Genomic DNA, 20,896 nt, shown 5'->3' on the forward strand with positions numbered 1-20,896 from the left:
AAAAGGAAGCTGGCTGGTGTACTTAGCTGTAGGTTGTCATTATACAATATTTGTGAATTAAGAGTTTTAGCAAGAAATGACTCTAGTAAAGATAATGCTAAGGAATTAATGTTCCTATATAATAGAGCACTCATATCTCCATAATAACAAATAATTTCTGAAAGGTCCTTAGTCTGAGAAAATTTCTGACTATGGTTACTGGTACACTTAGTACATCCTGTACCAATTTCTGAAAAATGACCAACTGTTACCCAAAAAACCCAGTTTTAAATTCTTTTACAAATTTCTGTTCTCCTCTCAAGATTTCACAGCAACCAAAATCTATATCTAGTTCAAAATTAAGAACAGTCTGCTTTGGTCTTAATCTCCAAACAACACAACAGATACAGAAAAAATGCATCATTAAATTTGTGAGGTTTCCAATGAAAACATCTAGTGCTTTGTGCATAGGATAGGCATGTCACATACCAGTGAATCAACTTTTGAAGGGAGATTAAACTGAATCTCCACCTCGGAGATGCAGATAAATTTTTCCTGACCAAGCTCCCACAGCTCCAGGCATCTATTCTCTATGTAAAAACTTGCATTTACAGCAAGATGCAGTCACTTGACCCTTCCAACTCTGCCGCATTCAATAATGTCGCAGTTGATCCTTTCTCCTGTCCACTTCCTCATCCCTCAAAGCCCACCCCTTCAGACCTCATCCTGACCCCCATTCACATTCCCATGCCCTAAATCCTATTGGTTAGGGCCTTTAATGACTGAGAATCTCCAGCTTTCTGGAGAAGAGAATTCCAATCATTCACAACTCTCAGCATAAATATTCTTCCCCCCAGCCCCCAATTTTCTAATCCTAAAATCATCTCTCAGCTCTAGACCATCCAGCTAAGCAGAAGGATTGGCTTTCCACTACCTAATCTATCAAACATTCTCAGAATATTGGATGCATGAACATGATCATGTCTTGTTCTTCTAAGCTCCAGCAGGAATAGGCCACTTTTACTCAATCCATCTTCATGAAAATGAACCCTCTCACACCAGAAATAAATTTTGCAAAGGTATCAGAAGTACACAAAGGGCCAGCTGATATACAAAGTTGTAGAAACCTCTCCACACAGTGAACAATAATGCTGAACCACATTAATTGGGCAGATTCTGAATAAAGAGAGATGTGGAGTCAAGCCAAATGGACAGAGATAAATTACAGATTAGCTGTGATGCCACTGATTGACTACAAACTGGAATGTTAGATGGTGCCTAGCAAGCTCAGCAAAACCCGTGCCTGATCTTCGACATTTGTTTTTATTGAAATTACACAAATCCTCAATTTACCAATCTTTGCACTAATTGCATAGGGGAATCAAATCACCTGCAGTCTACTGTGTTAAAACTAAATGAGATGGGTCTCTCACATTGTGACAACTGTCATTCTAAACCTAGCATATAAATAGACTATATAGGATTGGTATCTCAACTGTTTATACATTACATCTTCCATTCAGTGAGAGCAGAATTGCTTCTCTGTACATTGCCTTGATTATGTTCACCCTGTTTACCATGTTACGAACTGGAAACCTGCTCATCTTTGCTCAGCTTATGTGGATAACCAGGACTATGTGCTGCAAGGGAAAAGAATGAAATAAAAAGGGGGAAGTGCATATGATGGGCAGAAGACAGCTTGGTAGAATAGTTTAACAGAATCTGGTTTCAGCTGGACACAGTCCCAGCTTAATTATTACTGCCCAGTATGCAACCCATACCTAACCTAAAAAAGGGACGGGTTTGCACCTTAATAGGCGGGGGACTGGCATTCTGGCAGACAGGTTTGCCACTGCAACACAGATGTGTTTAAACTAAGTTGGGGGGGGGGGGTGGATGACCTGGAAATATAAGGATGGAGTTAAAGGGAAAGTGAAAATAAGAAAAGTTAAAAAGGATAACTGAATCAATGGAGTAGAAAGCTCAAGAAGAGATCATACAGTATGGCCAAGTGAAATAGGAATTGATATGAAAGGAGGGGGGAGTAACAAATTAAAAGTATTATATATGAATGCACGAAGTATAAGGAATAAAGTAGATGAGCTTGAGGCTCAGTTGGAAATTGGCAAGTATGATGTTGTGGGAATAACAGAGTCATGGCTTCAAGCGGACAGGGCCTGGGAAATGAATATTCAAGAATATATATCTTATCGAAAGGAAAGACTGACTGGCAGAGGGGGTGGGGTGGCTCTGTTGGTGAGGAACGATATTCAGTCCCTTGCAAGGGGGAACATAGAATCTGGGGATGTAGAGTCAGTATGGATAGAACTGAGAAATTCTAAGGGTAGAAAGACCTTAGTGGGAGTTATCTATAGGCCCCCAAACAGCAGTCTGGATGTAGGGTGTAAGTTGAATGAAAAGTTAAAATTGGCATGTCGCAAAGGTAATGCTACTGTTGTCATGGGGGATTTCAACATGCAGGTAGACTGAGAGAATCAGAATGGTACTGGACCCCAAGAAAGGGAGTTTGTGGAGTGCCTCTGAGATGGATTCTTAGAACAGCTTGTACTGGAGCCTACCAGGGAGAAGGCAAGTCTAGATTTAGTGTTGTGCAATGAAACGGATTTGATCAGGGACCTCGAGGTAAAGGAACCATTAGGAGGTAGTGACCATAATATGATATGTTTTAACCTACAATTTGAGAAGGAGAAGGGAAAATCGGATGTACCAGTATTACAGTTGAACAAAGGGAACTATGGAGCTATGAGGGAGGAGCTGGCCAAAGTTCAATGGAACAATACCCTAGCAGGGAAGATAGTGGAAATACAATGGCAGGTATTTCTGGGAATAATGCAGAAGGTGCAGGATTGGTTCATTCCAAAGAGGAAGAAAGATCCTGAGGGGAGTAAGAGGCGGCTGTGGCTGACGAGGGAAGTAAAGGGCAGTATAAAAATAAAAGAGTAGTAGTATAACATAGCAAAGATGAGCGGGAAACCGGAGGACTGGGAAGCTTTTAAAGAGCTACAGAAGGTAACTAAAAAGGCAATATGCCAAGAAAAAATGAGGTACGAAGGTAAACTTGCCAAGAATATAAAGGAGGATAGTAAAAGCTTCTTTAGGTATGTGAATAGCAAAAAAATATTTAAGACCAAAATTGGGCCATTGAAGACAGAAACAGGTGAATTTATTATGGGGAACAAGGAAATGGCAGATGAGTTGAACAGGTACTTTGGATCCGTCTTCACTAGGGAAGACACAAACAATCTCCAGTAATAGTGGCCAAAGGAACTAGGGTAAAGGATGAACTGAAGAAAATTTATATTAGGCAAGAAACAGTGTTGGATAAACTGTTGAGTCTGAAGGCTGATAAGTCCCCGGGACCTGATGGTCTGCATCCCAGGGTACTTAAAGAGGTGGCTCTAGAAATCGTGGATGCATTGGTAATCATTGTCCAATATTCTATAGATTAGGAACAGTTCCTGCTGATTGGAGGGTGGCTAATGTTGTCCCACTTTTCAAGAAAGGAGGGAGAGAAAACAGGGATTTATAGACCGGTTAGTCTGACGTCAGTGGTGGGAAAGATGCTGGAGTCAATTATAAAAGAGGAAATTATGACACATTTGGATAGCAGTAGAAGGATCAGTCCGAGTCAGCAGGTATTTATGAAGGGAAAATCATGCTTGACTAATCTTCTGGAGTTTTTTGAGGATGAAAATATGAAAATGGACAAGGGAGAGCCAGTGGATGTAGTGTACCTGGACTTCCAGAAAGCTTTTGATGAAGTCCCACATAGGAGATTAGTGGGCAAAATTAGGGCACATGGTATTGGGGGCAGAGTACTGACATGGATTGAAAATTGGCTGGCTGATAGGAAACAAAGAGTAGCGATTAACAGGTCCCTTTCGGAATGGCAGGCTGTGACCAGTGGGGTACCGCAAGGTTCGGTGCTGGGACCGCAGCTGTTTACAATATACATTAATGATTTAGATGAAGGGATTAAAAGTAACATTAGCAAATTTGCCGATGACACAAAGCTGGGTGGCAGTGTGAAATGTCAGGAGGATGTTATGAGAATGCAGGGTGACTTGGACAGGTTGGGTGAGTGGGCAAATGTATGGCAGATGCAGTTTAATGTGGATAAATGTGAGGTTATCCACTTTGGTGGCAAGAACAGGAAGGCAGATTACTATCTAAATGGAGTCAAGTTAGGAAAAGGGGAAGTACAATGAGATCTAGGTGTTCTTGTACATTAGTCAATGAAAGCAAGCATGCAGGTACAGCAGGCAGTGAAGGAAGCTAATGGCATGTTGGCCTTTATAACAAGAGGAATTGAGTACTGGTGTAAAGAGGTCCTTCTGCAGCTGTTCAGGGCCCAGGTGAGACCCCACCTGGAGTATTGTGTGCAGTTTTGGTCTCCAAATTTGAGAAAGGACATTCTTGCTATTGAGGGAGTGCAGCGTAGGTTCACAAGGTTAATTCCCAGAATGGCGGGACTGTTATATGTTAAAAGATTGGGGTGACTGGGCTTGTATACACTGGAATTTAGAAGGATGAGAGGGGATCTGATTGAAACATATAAGATTATTAAGGGATTGGACACGCTGGAGGCAGGAAGCTTGTTCCCACTAATGGGTGAGTCCAGAACTAGAGGCCACAGTTTAAGAATAAGGGGTAGGCCATTTAGAACAGAGATGCAGAAAAACTTTTTCACCCAGAGACTGGTGGGTATGTGGAATGCTCTGCCCCAGAAGGCAGTGGAGGCCAAGTCTCTGGATGCATTCAAGAGAGTTAGATAGAGCTATTACAGATAGCGGGGTCAAGGGATATGGGGAGAGGGCAGAAACGGAGTACTGATTGTGTATGATCAGCCATGATCACAGTGAATGGCGGTGCTGGCTAGAAGGGCCGAATGGCCTACTCCTGCACCTACTGTCTATTGTCTACAGTGAGGCTGCTAGCTGTTGTGATTATCCTTAATGGGGGCCTGTGATACAGGAAACACGAGTCTTCCACATGTGCAGATTGATGTTAAAAATTTCCAAAGCTGCTGTCACCACACCTTGTTCAAAGTTCAAAGTGAATTTATTATCAAAGTATGCATGTCACCATATAAAGACTGACAAACAACCAATGTGCAAAACAACTATGCAAATACAAAAATAATAAATAAATGATGGTACTGAGAACATGAGTTGTAGAGTCCTTGAAAGTGAACCCATAGCTTGTGAAATCAGTTGAGATAAGTGAAGTTATCCATGCTGGTTCAGGTGCCTGATAGTTGAGTAATAACATTCAAATCTTACTCCAATCTCACATCTAGAGCCTTTGTTACCACTATTATAGAGAATCAATAAAATTTCCAGTAATTCATGAACTGCTCTTGCCTCTAAACTGTAAAAAAAATGTTATGCTCTGTTCCAGGTTTTAATGATGCACTACAACATAATTAATTTCATCAATCACTCTGCTCCCAAAAGGTAATTTTATGCATGTCATCTGTAATCTTTGCTTTAGAATATATTTGACTTTTCAATTTCTACTTTAATCTATTTCCAATCTTTATTCTGTAAAATATTTGAACCTACAGTGAAAATAAATTTTACTTCCAGGTTTGGTGCTGAAAAAAAGTATTCAACCAGTTTTATTCTTCGGCCAGCTTAATACACCTGAACTACCAGGTACTTGGGACTCTATTCAGCTAACAGCAAAGACAGTCAAGAAGGGAAGAGAGCAGACTTAGAACACACTGCATCTTTGAGAGCTGAGGAGAGCAATGGATTTGCCTGCTGACTGCAAATCCCAAGCCATTCTGATAAACAATCTGGATCAAAGGAATTCCCCCAACTCCCTACAGCTGTGCAAAGAGGGCAAAACAGTGAACAAGAGTGGTTGATGTGTACATTATGTTTGTAGCACTGAATCTATTTTATAGTAGTTTATTCAAAAAGCATATTAGGCACAAAATGGCTGTAAACATGCAGACTGGTACTTAGACAAAAGCTACACAAAATGACAGGCATAGAGTACCTATTCTCATGGTAGGGATGTCTAAAATTAGAAGGTTTACGCTTAAGGTGAGAAAGAGTAAGTTAAAGGTGATCTGAGGGGTAGATTTTTCACAAAGATTAGCTGGTTTTTAGAATGAGCTGACAGAAGAGGACATGAAGGCAGCAATGGTAACATTTATGAGGCATCTGGACAGATATTTGCCAGTGGACAATCTAAAGAATCTAAAAAATAGAGTATCTGTGGGAAATCAATGAATTGGCCACTAGAGAGGGACATTGTTCAGATAACATGGTACACTTCCTGTACACCTGCTCGCATAACTGCCCCGTGTGTGCAGGAGAGTGGGCACCATAGAGCGCTTCAGAAACTGGCCATCATTTCTGACCCAGCACTCATTCACGATGAACAACTAGTCTTACACCTTGGGCTATTTGACCCCTCTCTGCTTTGCCAGTGTTTGTGCACGGCACCAACATCTTATCATCCCTCTGCTTCTCTCTCATATTTACCCACCTCCGTTTCTTGAATCACTTTCTCTGGCAGGTCTATATTCCCATCACTCAGAGCAATGACAGGCCTCATGAACTTGCCAATGAAGTAATTAATCATATGTCTTGGCCCCTACCACGGCTGGAAACAGCTTTATGCCATGTCCACTCGATCAAATATTTTCATTACCTTTACATATATTTGCTAGAAGGGAAGAAACGAACAGTGCAGTGGTAGAGCTGTTCACCCACATCTCCTGTGACCGAGTTCATTCTGCCACCCTCAAATAATTATGCAGTAGATGGATGTGTGGGTGAAGCAATAAGAGGAGAATGCAAAAGGAATGCCACAGGAAAACAGGCTCTTACCCCTGCATCTATAAACTAAAACTAATCAATCAGCATCAAGTCCTAGGCCTCATTACCTCGTTATACAACTGGCTCCGCAATTTCCTCACTCATAGACCTCAGTCAGTTTCGACTGGAAACATCTCCTCCACGATTACCATCAGCACAGATGCACCACAAGGCTATGTACTTGGCCCCCTGCTCTGCTTGCTTCATACTTATGACTGTAAGACCTAGTGCAGCTCCAATGCCAGACTTAAGTTTGCCAACAAAACCACTCTTGTTGGCTGAATTAAGGACAGTGATGAATCAGCACATAGGCAGGAGATTGAAAATCTGGCTAAGTGGTGTTACAGCAGCAACCTCTCACTTAGTGTCAGCAAGACCAAGGAGACAATTGACTTCAGGAAGAAGAAACTGGAGGTCCATGAGCCAGACCTCATTGAGGGAACTCAGAGGTCAAGAGAGTGAACAACTTTAAATACCTCTGACCTATCAATTCAGAGGATCTGTCCTGGATCCAGCACATAAGTGCCATTATGAAGAAAGCACAGCAGCACCTTTACTTTCATTTTTCTTTAAGTTTGTTAAGATTCAGTATGTCATTGAAAAATCTGACAAACATCTATAGAAGTGCTGTGGAAAGTATATTAACTGGTTACATCGTAGCCTGGTATGGAAACACCATTGTCCTTGTACGGAAAAGCCTACCAAAAGTAGTGGATATTACCCAGTCCATCATGGGTAAAGCCTTCCCCCACCATTGAATATATCTACATGGAGCGCCGTCACAGGAAAGCATCATTTTCAGTGATGCTCACTATCCAGTCCATGTTCTCTTCTCGCTGCTGCCATCAGGAAGGTAGTACAGAAGCCTCAGGATCTGTGCCACTAGGTTCAGGAACAGTTATTATCTCTCAGCTATCAGAGGGGATAAATTCACTCGCCCCATCACTGACCTTTTCTTTTCTCTTCTCTCTTTTTATATTTATAGGGGTTTTTTTGCACATTGGTTGTTATTCATCCTGTTGGGCGCAGTCTTTCATTGATTCTATCATGGTTCTTGTATTTACTGTGATCACCCACAAATAAATAAATCTCAGGATTGTATACTGTAACATATGTACATTGATAATAATTTTTTTTTAAACTTTGAAACCTTTCTTTCTCCAATGAAGTCAATTGAGTAACTGGAGCTTCCAAGTAACATCTCATCTCACTGTTGGAACTCTGACAAACAGGTGCCTCCCCACCTGCTCCACCTTCCTAACAGGATGGCACACCTGCCCCACCCACTACACCCGACCCAGAGCAGCACACCCTTCTCAACCACCACACCCTATCCACCAGGTCAGTGCACCAACCCCACTGTTCTTTCGACAGTGCAGCGCACCTTTGATATAGTACTGGTTTTAATTTGGACTTGGCTCACCAGAGTGTGACTTGAACCCATGACCACTGTCTCAAAAAGGTGCACAATATCACTTGAGTCAAGGTTGCTGTTCAACTAATTCTAAAATTATGTGATTAAGTTCAAATTAAATTAAATTCTCTTTTGTCTGTGTAATAGTAGATTGGGCCTCAAATTCATTTTGTGCATCCTGGTCTTGATTAATGATTAGTTTCCACAGCCACTCTGCATTCAGCAAATCACAAGCCCTGGATTTTGTTTCACCGTGTGGAGAGCTGCCAACTTTACGGTCTCAGAGAATAGGCATTTGTCTTTTCCTATCTATACACAGAACTGCTTCAATTTATTGAACAGCCATTATTAAGATCAACCCATTGAGCTACAAAAACCCTTCACTGTACAGCAGGTGGGTGGATAGTTTTTAATACAAAGATTGGGATAGTAATTATCTTTTCTATTTTGTTTTGTATGTTTAAAAGGCCATACCAAGTTAGTTACAGATGTGACTAGCAGCCACGATTTCACTTATAATATGAACCTTTGCTCTCCCATTAAGTGTTCGGATCTGTATTCTCAATTTTCCATTGCCAAGTTTCTAAGAGAACTATAACAAGCGAGTATGATATACACAACCATCTCAGGGTCTTACTATTCTGACACACTCCTGGCTAATCTCCCATATGTTCATCCACCATAAACTTAATTTCAAGATGAATTCTGTTATCTGTATCTGATCTGACCAGGGCTTGCTTGCCTATCTTCCCCTGTGCATAGGCCTCCATGGCAATCACACCAGAATTACCATCTACCATCCTCCTCCTACTGCTCTCCACCACCACCCCCTCCCTAGACCATGCAAGTCTCTGTAACTTTGTCACTTCTGGGAGATCTCTGCACTCCTCCTATTTTGGTCTTGTAAGCATTACAACTCTACTTTCAGTTGCCACGGACCTAATCTCAGGAAACCCCTCCCCAAATCTCTCTGCCAGTAAGTAACTCACAGAAATCTTGCATTTTATTTATTTTTTTAAAATCACTTGTCCTAATATCCTCTGAGACTCAGTGTTGCTTGATAAAGATTCTGATGAGAATACTTAAGTTCTCAGAATCAGGTTTAATATCATTGGCATATATCATGAAATTTATTGTTTTGTGGCAGCAGTACATTGCAATACATAATAAAAACTATAAATTACAGTAAGTACATTTTAAAAATTCAAAGTTCAAAGTTTTCAACTTTGAAAAACAGAAAATCTAATTAAATAATAGTGGAAAAGAGAGAAAAAAGTATACTGTTCATGGATTCACTGTCCACTCAGAAAACTGACAATGGAGGGGAACAAACTGTTCCTGAAACATCAAATGCATTTCTTCAGGCTCCTGTACCACCTCCTTGATGGTGGCAATGAGAACTGGGCATGTCCAGGGTGATGGGGGTCCTTAAAGATGGATGCCACTTTGAGGCATCGCCTTTTGAAAGTGTTCTTGATACTGGGGAGGCTAGTGCCGATGGCTGGCTTTCTACAGCTTTTTCCAATCCTGTGCAGATCTGTACCAGATGGTGATACAACCAGTTAGAATGCTCTTCACAGCACCTTTGTAGAAATTTGCAAGTGTCTCTGGTGGCATACCAATTCTCCTCAAACTCCTAATGAAAGATGGCCACTGTTGTCCCTGCTTTGTAATTGCATCAATATGTGGGTGCAGGATAGATCCGCAGAGATGTTGACACCCAGGAACTTGAAACTGCTCACCGTTTCCACTTCTGATCCCCTCAATGATGACTAGTGTGTTTTCCTCTGACTTCCCCTTCCTAAAGTTCACAATCAATTCCTTGATGTTGAGTGCAAGGTTGTTGCTGCCACACCACTCACCAGCTGATCTATCTCAATCCTTTATGCCTCCTTGTCACCATCTGAAATTCTGCCAACAGTTGTTTCTTTGGAGAATTTATAGATGGTGCTTGAACTGTGCCTAGCCAATCATGGGTGTAGAGAGAGTAGTATAGTGCATTAAGTACTCATCATTGAGGTGCACCAGTGTTGATTATTAGCAAAATGTTATTTCTGATCCACACAGACCAGGGTCTCCTGGTGAGGAAGTCAAGAATCCATTTGCAAAGGGACAAAGAGGCCCAGGTTTTGGAGTTTTTTTAATTAGAACTGAGGGCATGACAGTGTTGTATGCTGAGCTGTAGTCAATAAATAGTATCCTGACGTAGGTATTACTATTGTCCAGGTGATCCAAGGCCGAGTGGAGAGCCAGTGTGAAAGCATCCATTGTAAACCTATTGTGGCAATTTGCAAATTGCAGCGGGTACAGGTTCTTGCTTAGGCAGGAGTTGATTGCAGCTATGGCCAATCGCTCAAAGCACTTCATCATTCATTAAAAGGAAGTGCAACTGGGCAGTAAGTGTTGAGGCAGCTCACCTGGATCTTCTTACAATAAGTGTACCATGCAAGTTTAAATCAATGATGTCATGGAGTGGTGTGTTACATCTAAATGCCCTGAAACACCTTTTAAACAGTTTGCCCAACAGAGAGCAACTTTTGATAAAACCTCTGTCGATGCCAATGGCCCTTGATTTGACATGATTGGCCTAGGATTTAGTTCTCAGACATTAAGGAACTCAAAGGATACCATGTTACTAAGTGGAACATTGTGAAAAAAAAATCTAGCCACTACTTCATTGAAAGGCAGTACCCAATGGCTCACTCCAGTTTATATTTCTCATATTCAATCCGATTGACAAAATTGTATGTACATCTCCAAAAAAGCTATACGCTATTACTAGAGTGGCTGTGTGCATCACCAATCGGCTTTGAATGGCATCTAAATAAAGAAACTGACTGAAAGGAAAACATACAATTAAATGGATAAATGGAGCTGGGGTGAGGTGCAAGGCAAGTTGTGCTAAAGAAAATTGAGAAACGTCTTATATTTGTACAGCATCTGTTATGATCTCAGCTTGTTATCAAAATATTTAGATATCTGATGTAGGATATTCAGTAACCACTGAGCATAGGATGCTCCCACAGGCAATGTGATATGGAGAACATCTGTTTGCAGTGATGTTGACTGAGGGATATAAACGGGATTAGACAGAAGGGAGAACTCACTGCTCTTCACATAACACCATGGGATCTTCAGCAGATGCTTGTGAACTCAGTTTGGGTCTCAGCTTAATGCTTCATCCAAAAGAACTGAGGAAAGAAGGTCTGAAGATGAAAAAGAAAAATCATCTCATATAAAAAGCTGAAAAAAATAATAAAGTACCTGGTTTACAAAACATTGAAGTCTGCAGCTTCAGAGAAAATGTAATTCCACCTGCAGCTACTTCCTCACCAATTATAGCTTCCTTGCCTGGGCCATTTATCAGCCATGTCAATAAAGCTACAGATCAAACTGTAAATGTAGCTCAGTCAGCCCTGTGAGCTCACACTCAGAGCAGGTCCTCTTGATATATGTTATACAGTTTCTTTTCTGCAACCTACAGTTTTGACTCCATAATAGGACAGTACTCATTATTCAATTTTCATTGGGAATCACATTAACAAAGAAAAAACATTTTAGTTACAAAACTACTGAAACATTTATTACTCCCAAAAGAAGCATAGAATGTTAACTTTTTAAATACCTCCATGTGCTTTGTAAAAATAACTGTTTATGAAGAATATTTTGGTTTTCTGAACTTGTAGAGATAATACAGCAAGAACTGATCACACTGAAGGGAATGAATACCAATGGTTAGTCACACTTTGAAATGATATTTCTTGTCTCAGTCCACCTATTCTAGGTGGTGTTTCAGTGAGCAGCACTCCCATTGGTGTCAGGAGATGGTGACTTCAGGTCCCAGTCATCATCTAGACTGCAATACAGGAGTCAGCAGATGATGGAAGCTGAAGTAACAAACTAATCTATTGAGGGAACTCAGCAGGTCGGACAGCATCTGTGGAAGGAAACAGATAGTCGATTCTTTGAGTTGAGACCCTTCATCTGATCCTGCTTGACCTGCTAAGATCCTCCAGAAGATTATTTGCTGTGCTACACAGCCCATTCCAAATGAAACATTAAAGCCACATTTCAATGACCAGGAGAAACTTGCCCAGGTCCAGGCTTTAGTTTTTTCCCTTAGTAACTAAGACAGATCATCTCAAGACAAGCCTGAACTGGCTACAACCATTTTCAGCCTCCTCCTGATATCGTACCACCAAGGAAGGCACTCTATTCAGTTCATGCTCAGTATTCTGTGTTCAGGAAGTCAAGGTTCCCTGAAAATATCCCAATGACCTTTACAAGCAGTTGCATGGCATCATCATCATAATAGGTTCTTCTCATTCACTCATGTCAGCAAATAAAAGAGCTGGAAGAGGGGGGAGCGATGCTGGTGCACCTATTTACATCAATGGTGCTGAGGACAAGAGGGTTGAGAGCTTCAAATTCTTAGGAGCAAACAAAGAAAACCCACTAGCACCTCTATTTCCTCAGGAAGCTAAAGAAATTTGGCATGTCCCGTTTAACCCTTACCAATTTTTAAATCAATGCACAGAGAGCATCCTATCCAGATGCATCTTGGCTTGGTACTGTCAATTGCTCTGTCCATGACCACAAGAAAATACAGAGCTGTGGATACAGCTCAGCACATCACAGAAAACAGCTTCCCTCAATTAACTCTGCCTACGCTTCCTGCTGCCTTGGTAAAGCAGCCAGCACAATCAAATACCCACCCACTCCAGATGTTCTCTTTTCTTCCCTCTTTTGACATCATAACCAACCTCATTCTGACCTTGAAACTTAATGTCTGCCTAACCTTTCTCTGACACTGCAAAATTCTACCCTGCATTGTTATTGTTTTACCTTGTACTATCCCAATGCACTGTTACAATCAACTGATCTGCATGAACAGCAAGCAAGATTTTCTTTGCACCTTGATACACGTGAAAGTCTCTGACCAAATAAGTTCAACATGCTAGCTGCAGTACCAGAGGCACCAATATTGTCACTGTTACACTATAATCAAGAATGCTTACCATACATACCATCCCAAACCCATACTTCAGCAAGTCCAATCATCTGACTGTGTTTCTACTCCCAGCATATAGGCAGAGCCAATACCAGAGATAACGACTGCAAAGGTATGGCAAAGGGAGGCAGAGGTCTGCTTTGAGTCAGTGGACTGGATCACATTCAGGGATTCACCTTCAGTTCTGAATGACTATATCATGGTCACACCAACTTCATCAGGACCTGCATGGATGAGTGTGTGCCTAAGAAAATATACTGAATTTTCCCCAAACAGCAGCCCTGGATGAATTACAAGATCTGCAGTCTGCTGAGTGCTAAATCTGTGGCATAGAAAAACAGCGATCTAGAATCCTGCAAGTTCAGGTACAATCTATGACAGCAAAAGGCAATTCTGTGTGATATTAGAGACACAATTGAATGCACAACAGCTGCAGTTGGGTTTGCATGCCATTACTTCCTATCAAGGCAAAACCTAACAGCATAACTATAGTGACGCTTTAATTTCCCATTAGCTCATATTCTTTTATTCAAGTCTTGAAGGGAAGAATAACACTATACCTGTGTGAATTCCCCACATCATCTAGCTTCCCCACATCTCTGTCTTGGAGGCTGATGTCAGAACATCATCCTCAACAGGGTGAACCTTTATGAGGCATCAGGTTTATACCTCCTAATTTTGATAGCCTCTTCCTGGGGAGAAATACTGTTACCATCCACCTATCGATACCTCTCATTATTTTAAACATATCTCATTCTGCTATAATTCATGGAATGAAGTCCATTCCTGTCAGGTGTTGACATTTTTGTGATACTTTCTACATGGCTTTGGCTCAAAAATGTTAAATAAATACATTCCCATTGTAATGCCAAAAACAATTGGACTTCGAACAGAAAATGGTTGGTAGACCAAGTGTCCAGCAGTAACATATAACTGGCACTAATTATACTAAATGATGACATTACAACAATGATGTGGACCACAATTGTAACAGCATAGCCTGGTTTATTTCACTGTCTTTGTAGATATTGATGGTCTAATATTCCATACGGAGCCATTTGTTTTCATTATAGGAGAGTGGCCCTCTGTTCCTATTATTGTATGTATTGACCGCTCTCTATATTCATTTACAGGGTATAGCACTGCCAGATTTCACTGCTCATTCTCACTGCTTGACAAAGTGATGAACCAACTTTCTGAAAATTTGCAGTCTGTATGTTGAAGGGATTATTGGGTGCAATTTACATTCAGGGAAATTGGATTTAGAACCAGCAACAGTCAAAATGTGATCCACAACTTGGTGAAACGGAAGCGGGAGGTGGTGTTCACTTACAACTTCATCTAGGCAAGTAAAAAGATGTTTTAGAATGCAGAATAATCCACTGCACAGTGAAAAGCAGGAGTGGTGGATGAAATGACAACCACACAGGCTGCTTGATGTTGAACGCTGTTACACTTGAGTGCTCATGGACAGCACTAATCCAGACAGGCGTAAAGTGTTCCATTATGCTCCTGACTTGTGCCCTACAGATAGTGAAAAGTCTTTGGGGTGTCAGCTGAGTCATGCCTTCAGATATTCGGCTTTTGACCTACTCTTACAGTTAGAACCACATTCTACCCTTTAAATACACCCACCCAAAATTAAATGTGTTTTATTACCAATTCCATCCTCTAATTCACAACGAACACATTTGCTCAAATGCTTGCTTTAAATCAATTTTTAAAAAAACAATATGCATCTCCTTTTTTAATCCATTATTGCACAAGGCTCGTGGGCTGGCATTATGCTGAGGAGCCAAATTACAGCAGTGTTTTAAAATGCCTCTGGGTTCTGCATACAATTTGAATTCTATCCAATTCCTTCCTTATCCACCAACTTTCTACTGACTCTCATACTGTAGTTATGACAAAGTAGTAAAATAAATCATCTCTCAAAATATTACATATGCACTTTATGCATTATACTTCAGTTTCACAGCAAAATAAAATGATTTGAATTCCATACAAGTGTCATTTATATAATACCTTGAGTAGAAAGTTGCCACAAAGTATACCACAGTTGAATAACACCTCATCTGTCATGGAAAACTACAGCTTTCCATATCAGACTCTACAACTTCAGGTAACAAATTCAGGTAATGAGAACAGACTACTTCTATTGTAAGACATTCAACTGTGATATGGCCTGTCAGCAGTAATTCACAACCATTTATAGTATGCTTATCTCGTCTAACTGCTCCCATTAACCAAAGAATCTCTACAAATCATTCCCACAGCAACCCTGGTATCACTCTAAGATATCTACTCAGACCTACCCATCCCATCTACTCCACAGTCTCAGCAACTTAAAACTAATTTGTTTTACTCTTCCACGGTTCTGAAGGGCCATCATCCTGAAACAATGGACGTTTCTCTTTCCATTGATGCTGCCTGACCTACTGAGTGCTTTTTCCAGAAAGTTTTAATTCAGAAAGCAACTGCTAGGTTCTTGATTTTCATTTATGGAAAATATGTAGGAAAGATAACAAAAAGCAATGGGTTTTTTTCTAACCAATGTCTCACTGAGGAATAGCAGTTAATCCAGGAGGGACAACAGAAGAGCTGAGGCAGGCATAGGAGAAAGTGAGACAGAGTCAGTTGTCTTTAGAGCACACACACAGCTGAAGCATGTAACAAAAATTCAGCACAATAAATTTTCAATCATTTTGACACTAAGCAACAATATTGAATAGTATAAATTTGTAAATGGAAAATAATTTAAAATAAACAATAACATCAGAAAGAATTCAATACTGCAGTCCCAACCATGACCAATTAGCAACCTCATTAGCTCATTTAATGACAATTACAGCTGATCTATATCCCATCCCATTCCCTTTGCCTCCATAATGCCTCTATGCCCTGGTTAAGGAAAAGCCATCAATCTCAGACTTAAAATCATTAATTAAGACACTGGGAGACATACCACCTTTCCGTCATCAGACGTAAAGTATTTCCCAAACTCTTTTCCTGCAGTCCTGATCTGTGTTTAAGATGCACCCATGTTCTTAACTCAATCCATCACAGAGTACAATCACTTCCCCAAAAATCTTTTCAAAAATCCTAAAAAAAACTAACTGACTCATATTTTATAAAAACACGAGCTTGGTGTTTGTAATCTAACCCTTGTAGCCCTGGAACATTTGAGTGAAGTTACACTGCACTCATCCAAGGTTAAGATGCCTTCCCAAAGGCACTGGAACCTTCTTGTATTCTGGGGATGGCTCATCAACAGAAACAAGAGGCTCTGTTCTACAATTTAATGAGATCACAGTTGTTCTGTGACCAAAATCCATCTGCCCGTCTGCTTTACATACTTAATATATTTTATTAAGACTTAAGATCAGGTTTAAAATTAACAACTGATCCAGGGTCAATTGCAGCTCATGACAGAGTCCCAGACTCTACAACAGTGTGTGCAAGAATGACTCTCAAAAGCCTGGTTTTGACTTCTACATCATAATCCCAGCCATAACTTGAAATGCAGCAGACGCTTAATCCAAAAGTGATAGGATAAATCCCCTTACCTGTAAAAGTAAGAACAGCCTCGGACTGTGTTATGAGTAAAATGTTCCTGAGACTTTTCATTGCCAAAGTCTTCTAGTGGGTCAGACCACAATAAGTCACACATGGGTCCATAAGCAGGGGGTTCTTTGAATCTATCTAACTAAAGGAAGAAAATACAAATTAAAAACATTGAAAATATAGACAAAAGACATGCACAGCACTAATAGTGCTACAGGGTCACAATGTAAATAAAAATCCCCCATTTCACTCTTTCAAGTGGAGGATGACTGATTATTGTATTTTCATTGAATACCTTGGCTTAAATGGTGAGAAACTTTACAAGCACCACAGTCACCAATTCATGTTGGGAGTTGTTGCAACATGAGACAAGACCACAAACAGTGGGATTTAGGAAAGGAGAGAAGCTTGTTTTCTCAAACTTCCAAAAAATTCCACAGCAAAGTAAACAGAAACCCCTGCTTCCCCCCAAAGCAAAACACAATATACAATCGACTGTCAGCAAAGACACAAAGACAATTCTGGCTTTTAATTAAGACGGACAAGAAAATTCCCTTCTGTTCCTGAAACATATTAACAATACTGTGCTTTACATCAGTAAAAGTGAACAGAATCCCAAATAATACATAATTAAACCTCTCACTATCCACAGAAAATGATACAGGAAGACTGGGGACACATTTGTTTCTCTTCCTATCCAACCAATCTTCCTGACTTCCAGTGGTTTTTTTCCCCCCCAAAGGCTCCCGATAGATTACACTATGCAGAGAAAATATAAACAAGGGACAAACAAGCTTATCTAATTTGGGGAAATTTGGAAAGCGCTAGCAATGAACAATTATTGAAAAAATCCCAATATATTTGAATCGAAGGGTTTGGTCTCTCACATCTCAGAAAGTAATCAAAACCTCGGCAGTTAGCCACAGCTTCGTGGCTCTCTTTTCCAACAATTTAGTCTGGACTGACAGTCCAAGTGGAATATAGAAACAGGTTAAACAGAGACCCATTCAGCTGTCTAAGAAATACAAACCCTCACAAGCACTGCTTTCAGTGAGAATACATGATTTTTCATCTGGGTCCCAGTGGTAATGTCACACAAGAACAGGTACTGCTGTATGAGGCAACTTTTATGCCTGCAATGGCTGCCATATTCCCTACACTACAACACAGACCTCACAGAAATTTATTGACTGAAAGGTGCTTATGGACAGAGGCATCATGTAATACACTATGGAAATTCAAGCCTTCCTTTATAAAGTCATGTATTTGATCAGAAAAAATCCCTTGTACCACTAAACTTATACACCGAAGAAGAAATAAAATTCTGGTAACTTCTGATAAACCCAAATCCAAAAACATTCAGTGCCAATATCTGGAAATGATATACAATCACAAACTCCCAATACACAACATAGGAACAGCGGTAGGCCACTCAGCTCCTTGAACCCATTCTGCCATTCAATTCAATCACAGTATAACTCTTTGCAGCTCTAGACAATTCATTCATCTTAACTTTTAGCATTTTCCAATTGACCCTCAGCACCAGCAGCCCTGAGATACAGTTCCAGATTTCCAATGCCAATCAAATGAGGAACTGCTTCTGAACATCCCCTGTAACACCTGACAGGCACCTTATACATTTGTCCCTTAGCTTGGAACTCCACACCCTTCTCCCTATTTGTGATGATTACATACAGGTCTACCTGGAACGATTTGCTTTGGGCTGTCACTTGCATGAAGCTCACTGCTCTGGAGCATTTCACTACTTCATCCGTACAGTTTGTGTACAGAATAAATAATGCTCAGTTTCTAAGCTAGCAGGTTTGATTACAGCCATGTACTCTTCATTCTAGAAGCCACACTCAAATGCTTTCTGATATTTATTAATACCACATCCCACTTTCCAATCACCAACCAACTTTTATGGGATGGTTGATCTGTTAAACAGCAGAGGATATTAAAAAGGATTTCTGAGGACAATTCATGTCCTAACCAGTGGTGTTCTAGGAGAGTAAGCTACACCCTAATCCATCAGAAATGTCAGGAGCTTTCATTATTGCCTTTCAAAACCAATTTTGGATGAGAAGAGTCATTTAAGAGTCAAATACATCAGTGAAACCTGTCAGTTTTGCAAATTTACACAAGTACCACAATTTTTTCTAGTTTCAACTAGTTACAAATACACATGAGAATCAATGCATATTCTACAAATAAAGGCAGTCTAATTAAAAATGATTTTTTCTTAATTCAACTCATTGCATGTTGTATTAATTCCAAATACAGATCATAAAGTTTTACTAAAACAAGTCTACTAAACATATTGACATTTCTGTAGTCCAATGGCATTGAATTTTTAGTGAATATTTGGGTGCAATAATAAAAAGCTTGGTTAAGTTGTCGACACAGTTAACTTGCTGCAGGCATTAAATAATTCATGCACACTGTCACATTAAAGAACTTCAATAAATCTTAAAATAAAGCAAACTCATAAATATTGATGGTTTTGCAGATTGGAAGTCTGGCAGAGACTTATTACCTCCACACAAACAGGGAAATGAGATGAACATACTTAGAAACAACAGTCCACATTTCTCTTACATCCGGGTAAATGAACATTCAGCCCATAAAAATAAATTGCTGGATAGAGAGAACTTGTCACAGCTGCATGTTAAAGAATTAGGAATATGATCAACCAGATGGACTGCAGAGAACTTGCCCACTTGGATACTGCTGACAAACCAGAGTTCACAATTCCCCACTTTAGCACTATTTCTGATATATAGCACTTTTAATAGGAAAATTTCTCTAGATTCTAAGATTCTGCATCAGGGACATGTGCAAACATCCAAGAGCCTGGCCAAAACGATATGTGTGAGGGGGAGGGGGGGGAGGGTGGTTGGAACGCTACAGCCTTGGTCACTGATGGAAATAAGGGAAAACCAATAGGCTGGCACTGCAGAGCAGGAAAATCCCAATCACATCGAGTGGAGTAGATTTCAGACAGAGCAAATGGCATGAGTGTAGGTTAAGAATATTAAAAGGAAGATCATGCTAAACAGAAATCTGGTGAAGACTGATGAGTCAATTGGAAATGCTCTGAAGTACAAATCAGGCTGAGATCAAGTTTAAAGGTTTTTTTCCCCACCCCCATTAATTGAGATGTGAGCATTGCTGACAAACGCAGCATTTGTTAGGTTTGTTAGTGATAACTACCCTGTTTATGCCAGAGGTTTCCCCTTGATGCTCGTTGACTTCAGCTTCATCAGGACTTCTTCATACCCCCCCAGTCAAATGTTTCACTGATATCAAGAACAAGCAAATTGAGATTCAAAGGTGGTAGGGAATGTACTCAAATTGTCAAATGTAGAGTTAAGAGGAATAGATTTTTACCACAGTGCATGAGCTGAGACAGAGTCAGTAATGTTATGGATGCAAAGTTTGTGGTCCAATACAACATGAATGTTGAGAAAGATAAGCTCAGTTTTTAACAGCTTAGAAATGGATAGCAATTGGAAGATATATTGCAAACTGTATCTAAAGGTTTTTGACTTAAAGATTCTTCCAACAGATGCCAAGAATCTGAACACACGTGCTGGTTTCATCTCTATTACCTTGTCAGCTTCCCTCAAATATAATTTAGAACTGCAAACACTGATTCACCCTTTTACCCAGTAAATATACTATTCAAGTCTCAACTCTTCTGGTGTTCCCATCTGACATTTTTTTTCCTTTTTGGTCACAGACAAATGTTTGCAATTATCAATTACTGCAAGTGAAAATCTGACAGCATTTTTTTCCAAAAAAGGAATTCCCTGCACATGATTTGTCATTAAAAACTATTTACAAACCGGAAGCCATGCTGGATGGTGCACCTATGCAAACAATTGGCACACACAAAAGCTCATTAATTGCCTGCTCTTTCCCTGGACACTGAGCTTAATTCTGGCCACAATGAGGAGACTAATAGTGAGTACAGTGAAGGAATGAAGTTGACAAGTAAATCTCCCTGACACCCTCGAATCTGGACACAAACTAAATTCTACAGTAATGTGAGATGCGCATTTCAATAGGACT

General features: G+C 40.2%; 1 protein-coding gene across 3 annotated transcripts in view; it reads right to left on the bottom strand.

Moving 5' to 3' along the window:
• The window catches only part of LOC132391839 (protein phosphatase 3 catalytic subunit alpha), a 277,918-nt gene that overhangs the window by 65,851 nt on the left and 191,171 nt on the right, over positions 1-20,896 (bottom strand). For all 3 annotated transcript variants that reach the window (XM_059965511.1, XM_059965510.1, XM_059965512.1), the window contains exon 6: positions 16,825-16,964. In XM_059965511.1, the coding sequence (XP_059821494.1) occupies positions 16,825-16,964 (140 nt within the window). The remainder of the gene's footprint in view (positions 1-16,824; positions 16,965-20,896) is intronic.

Source organism: Hypanus sabinus, chromosome 3, assembly GCF_030144855.1.
Source record: "Hypanus sabinus isolate sHypSab1 chromosome 3, sHypSab1.hap1, whole genome shotgun sequence".
NCBI lineage: Eukaryota > Metazoa > Chordata > Chondrichthyes > Myliobatiformes > Dasyatidae > Hypanus > Hypanus sabinus.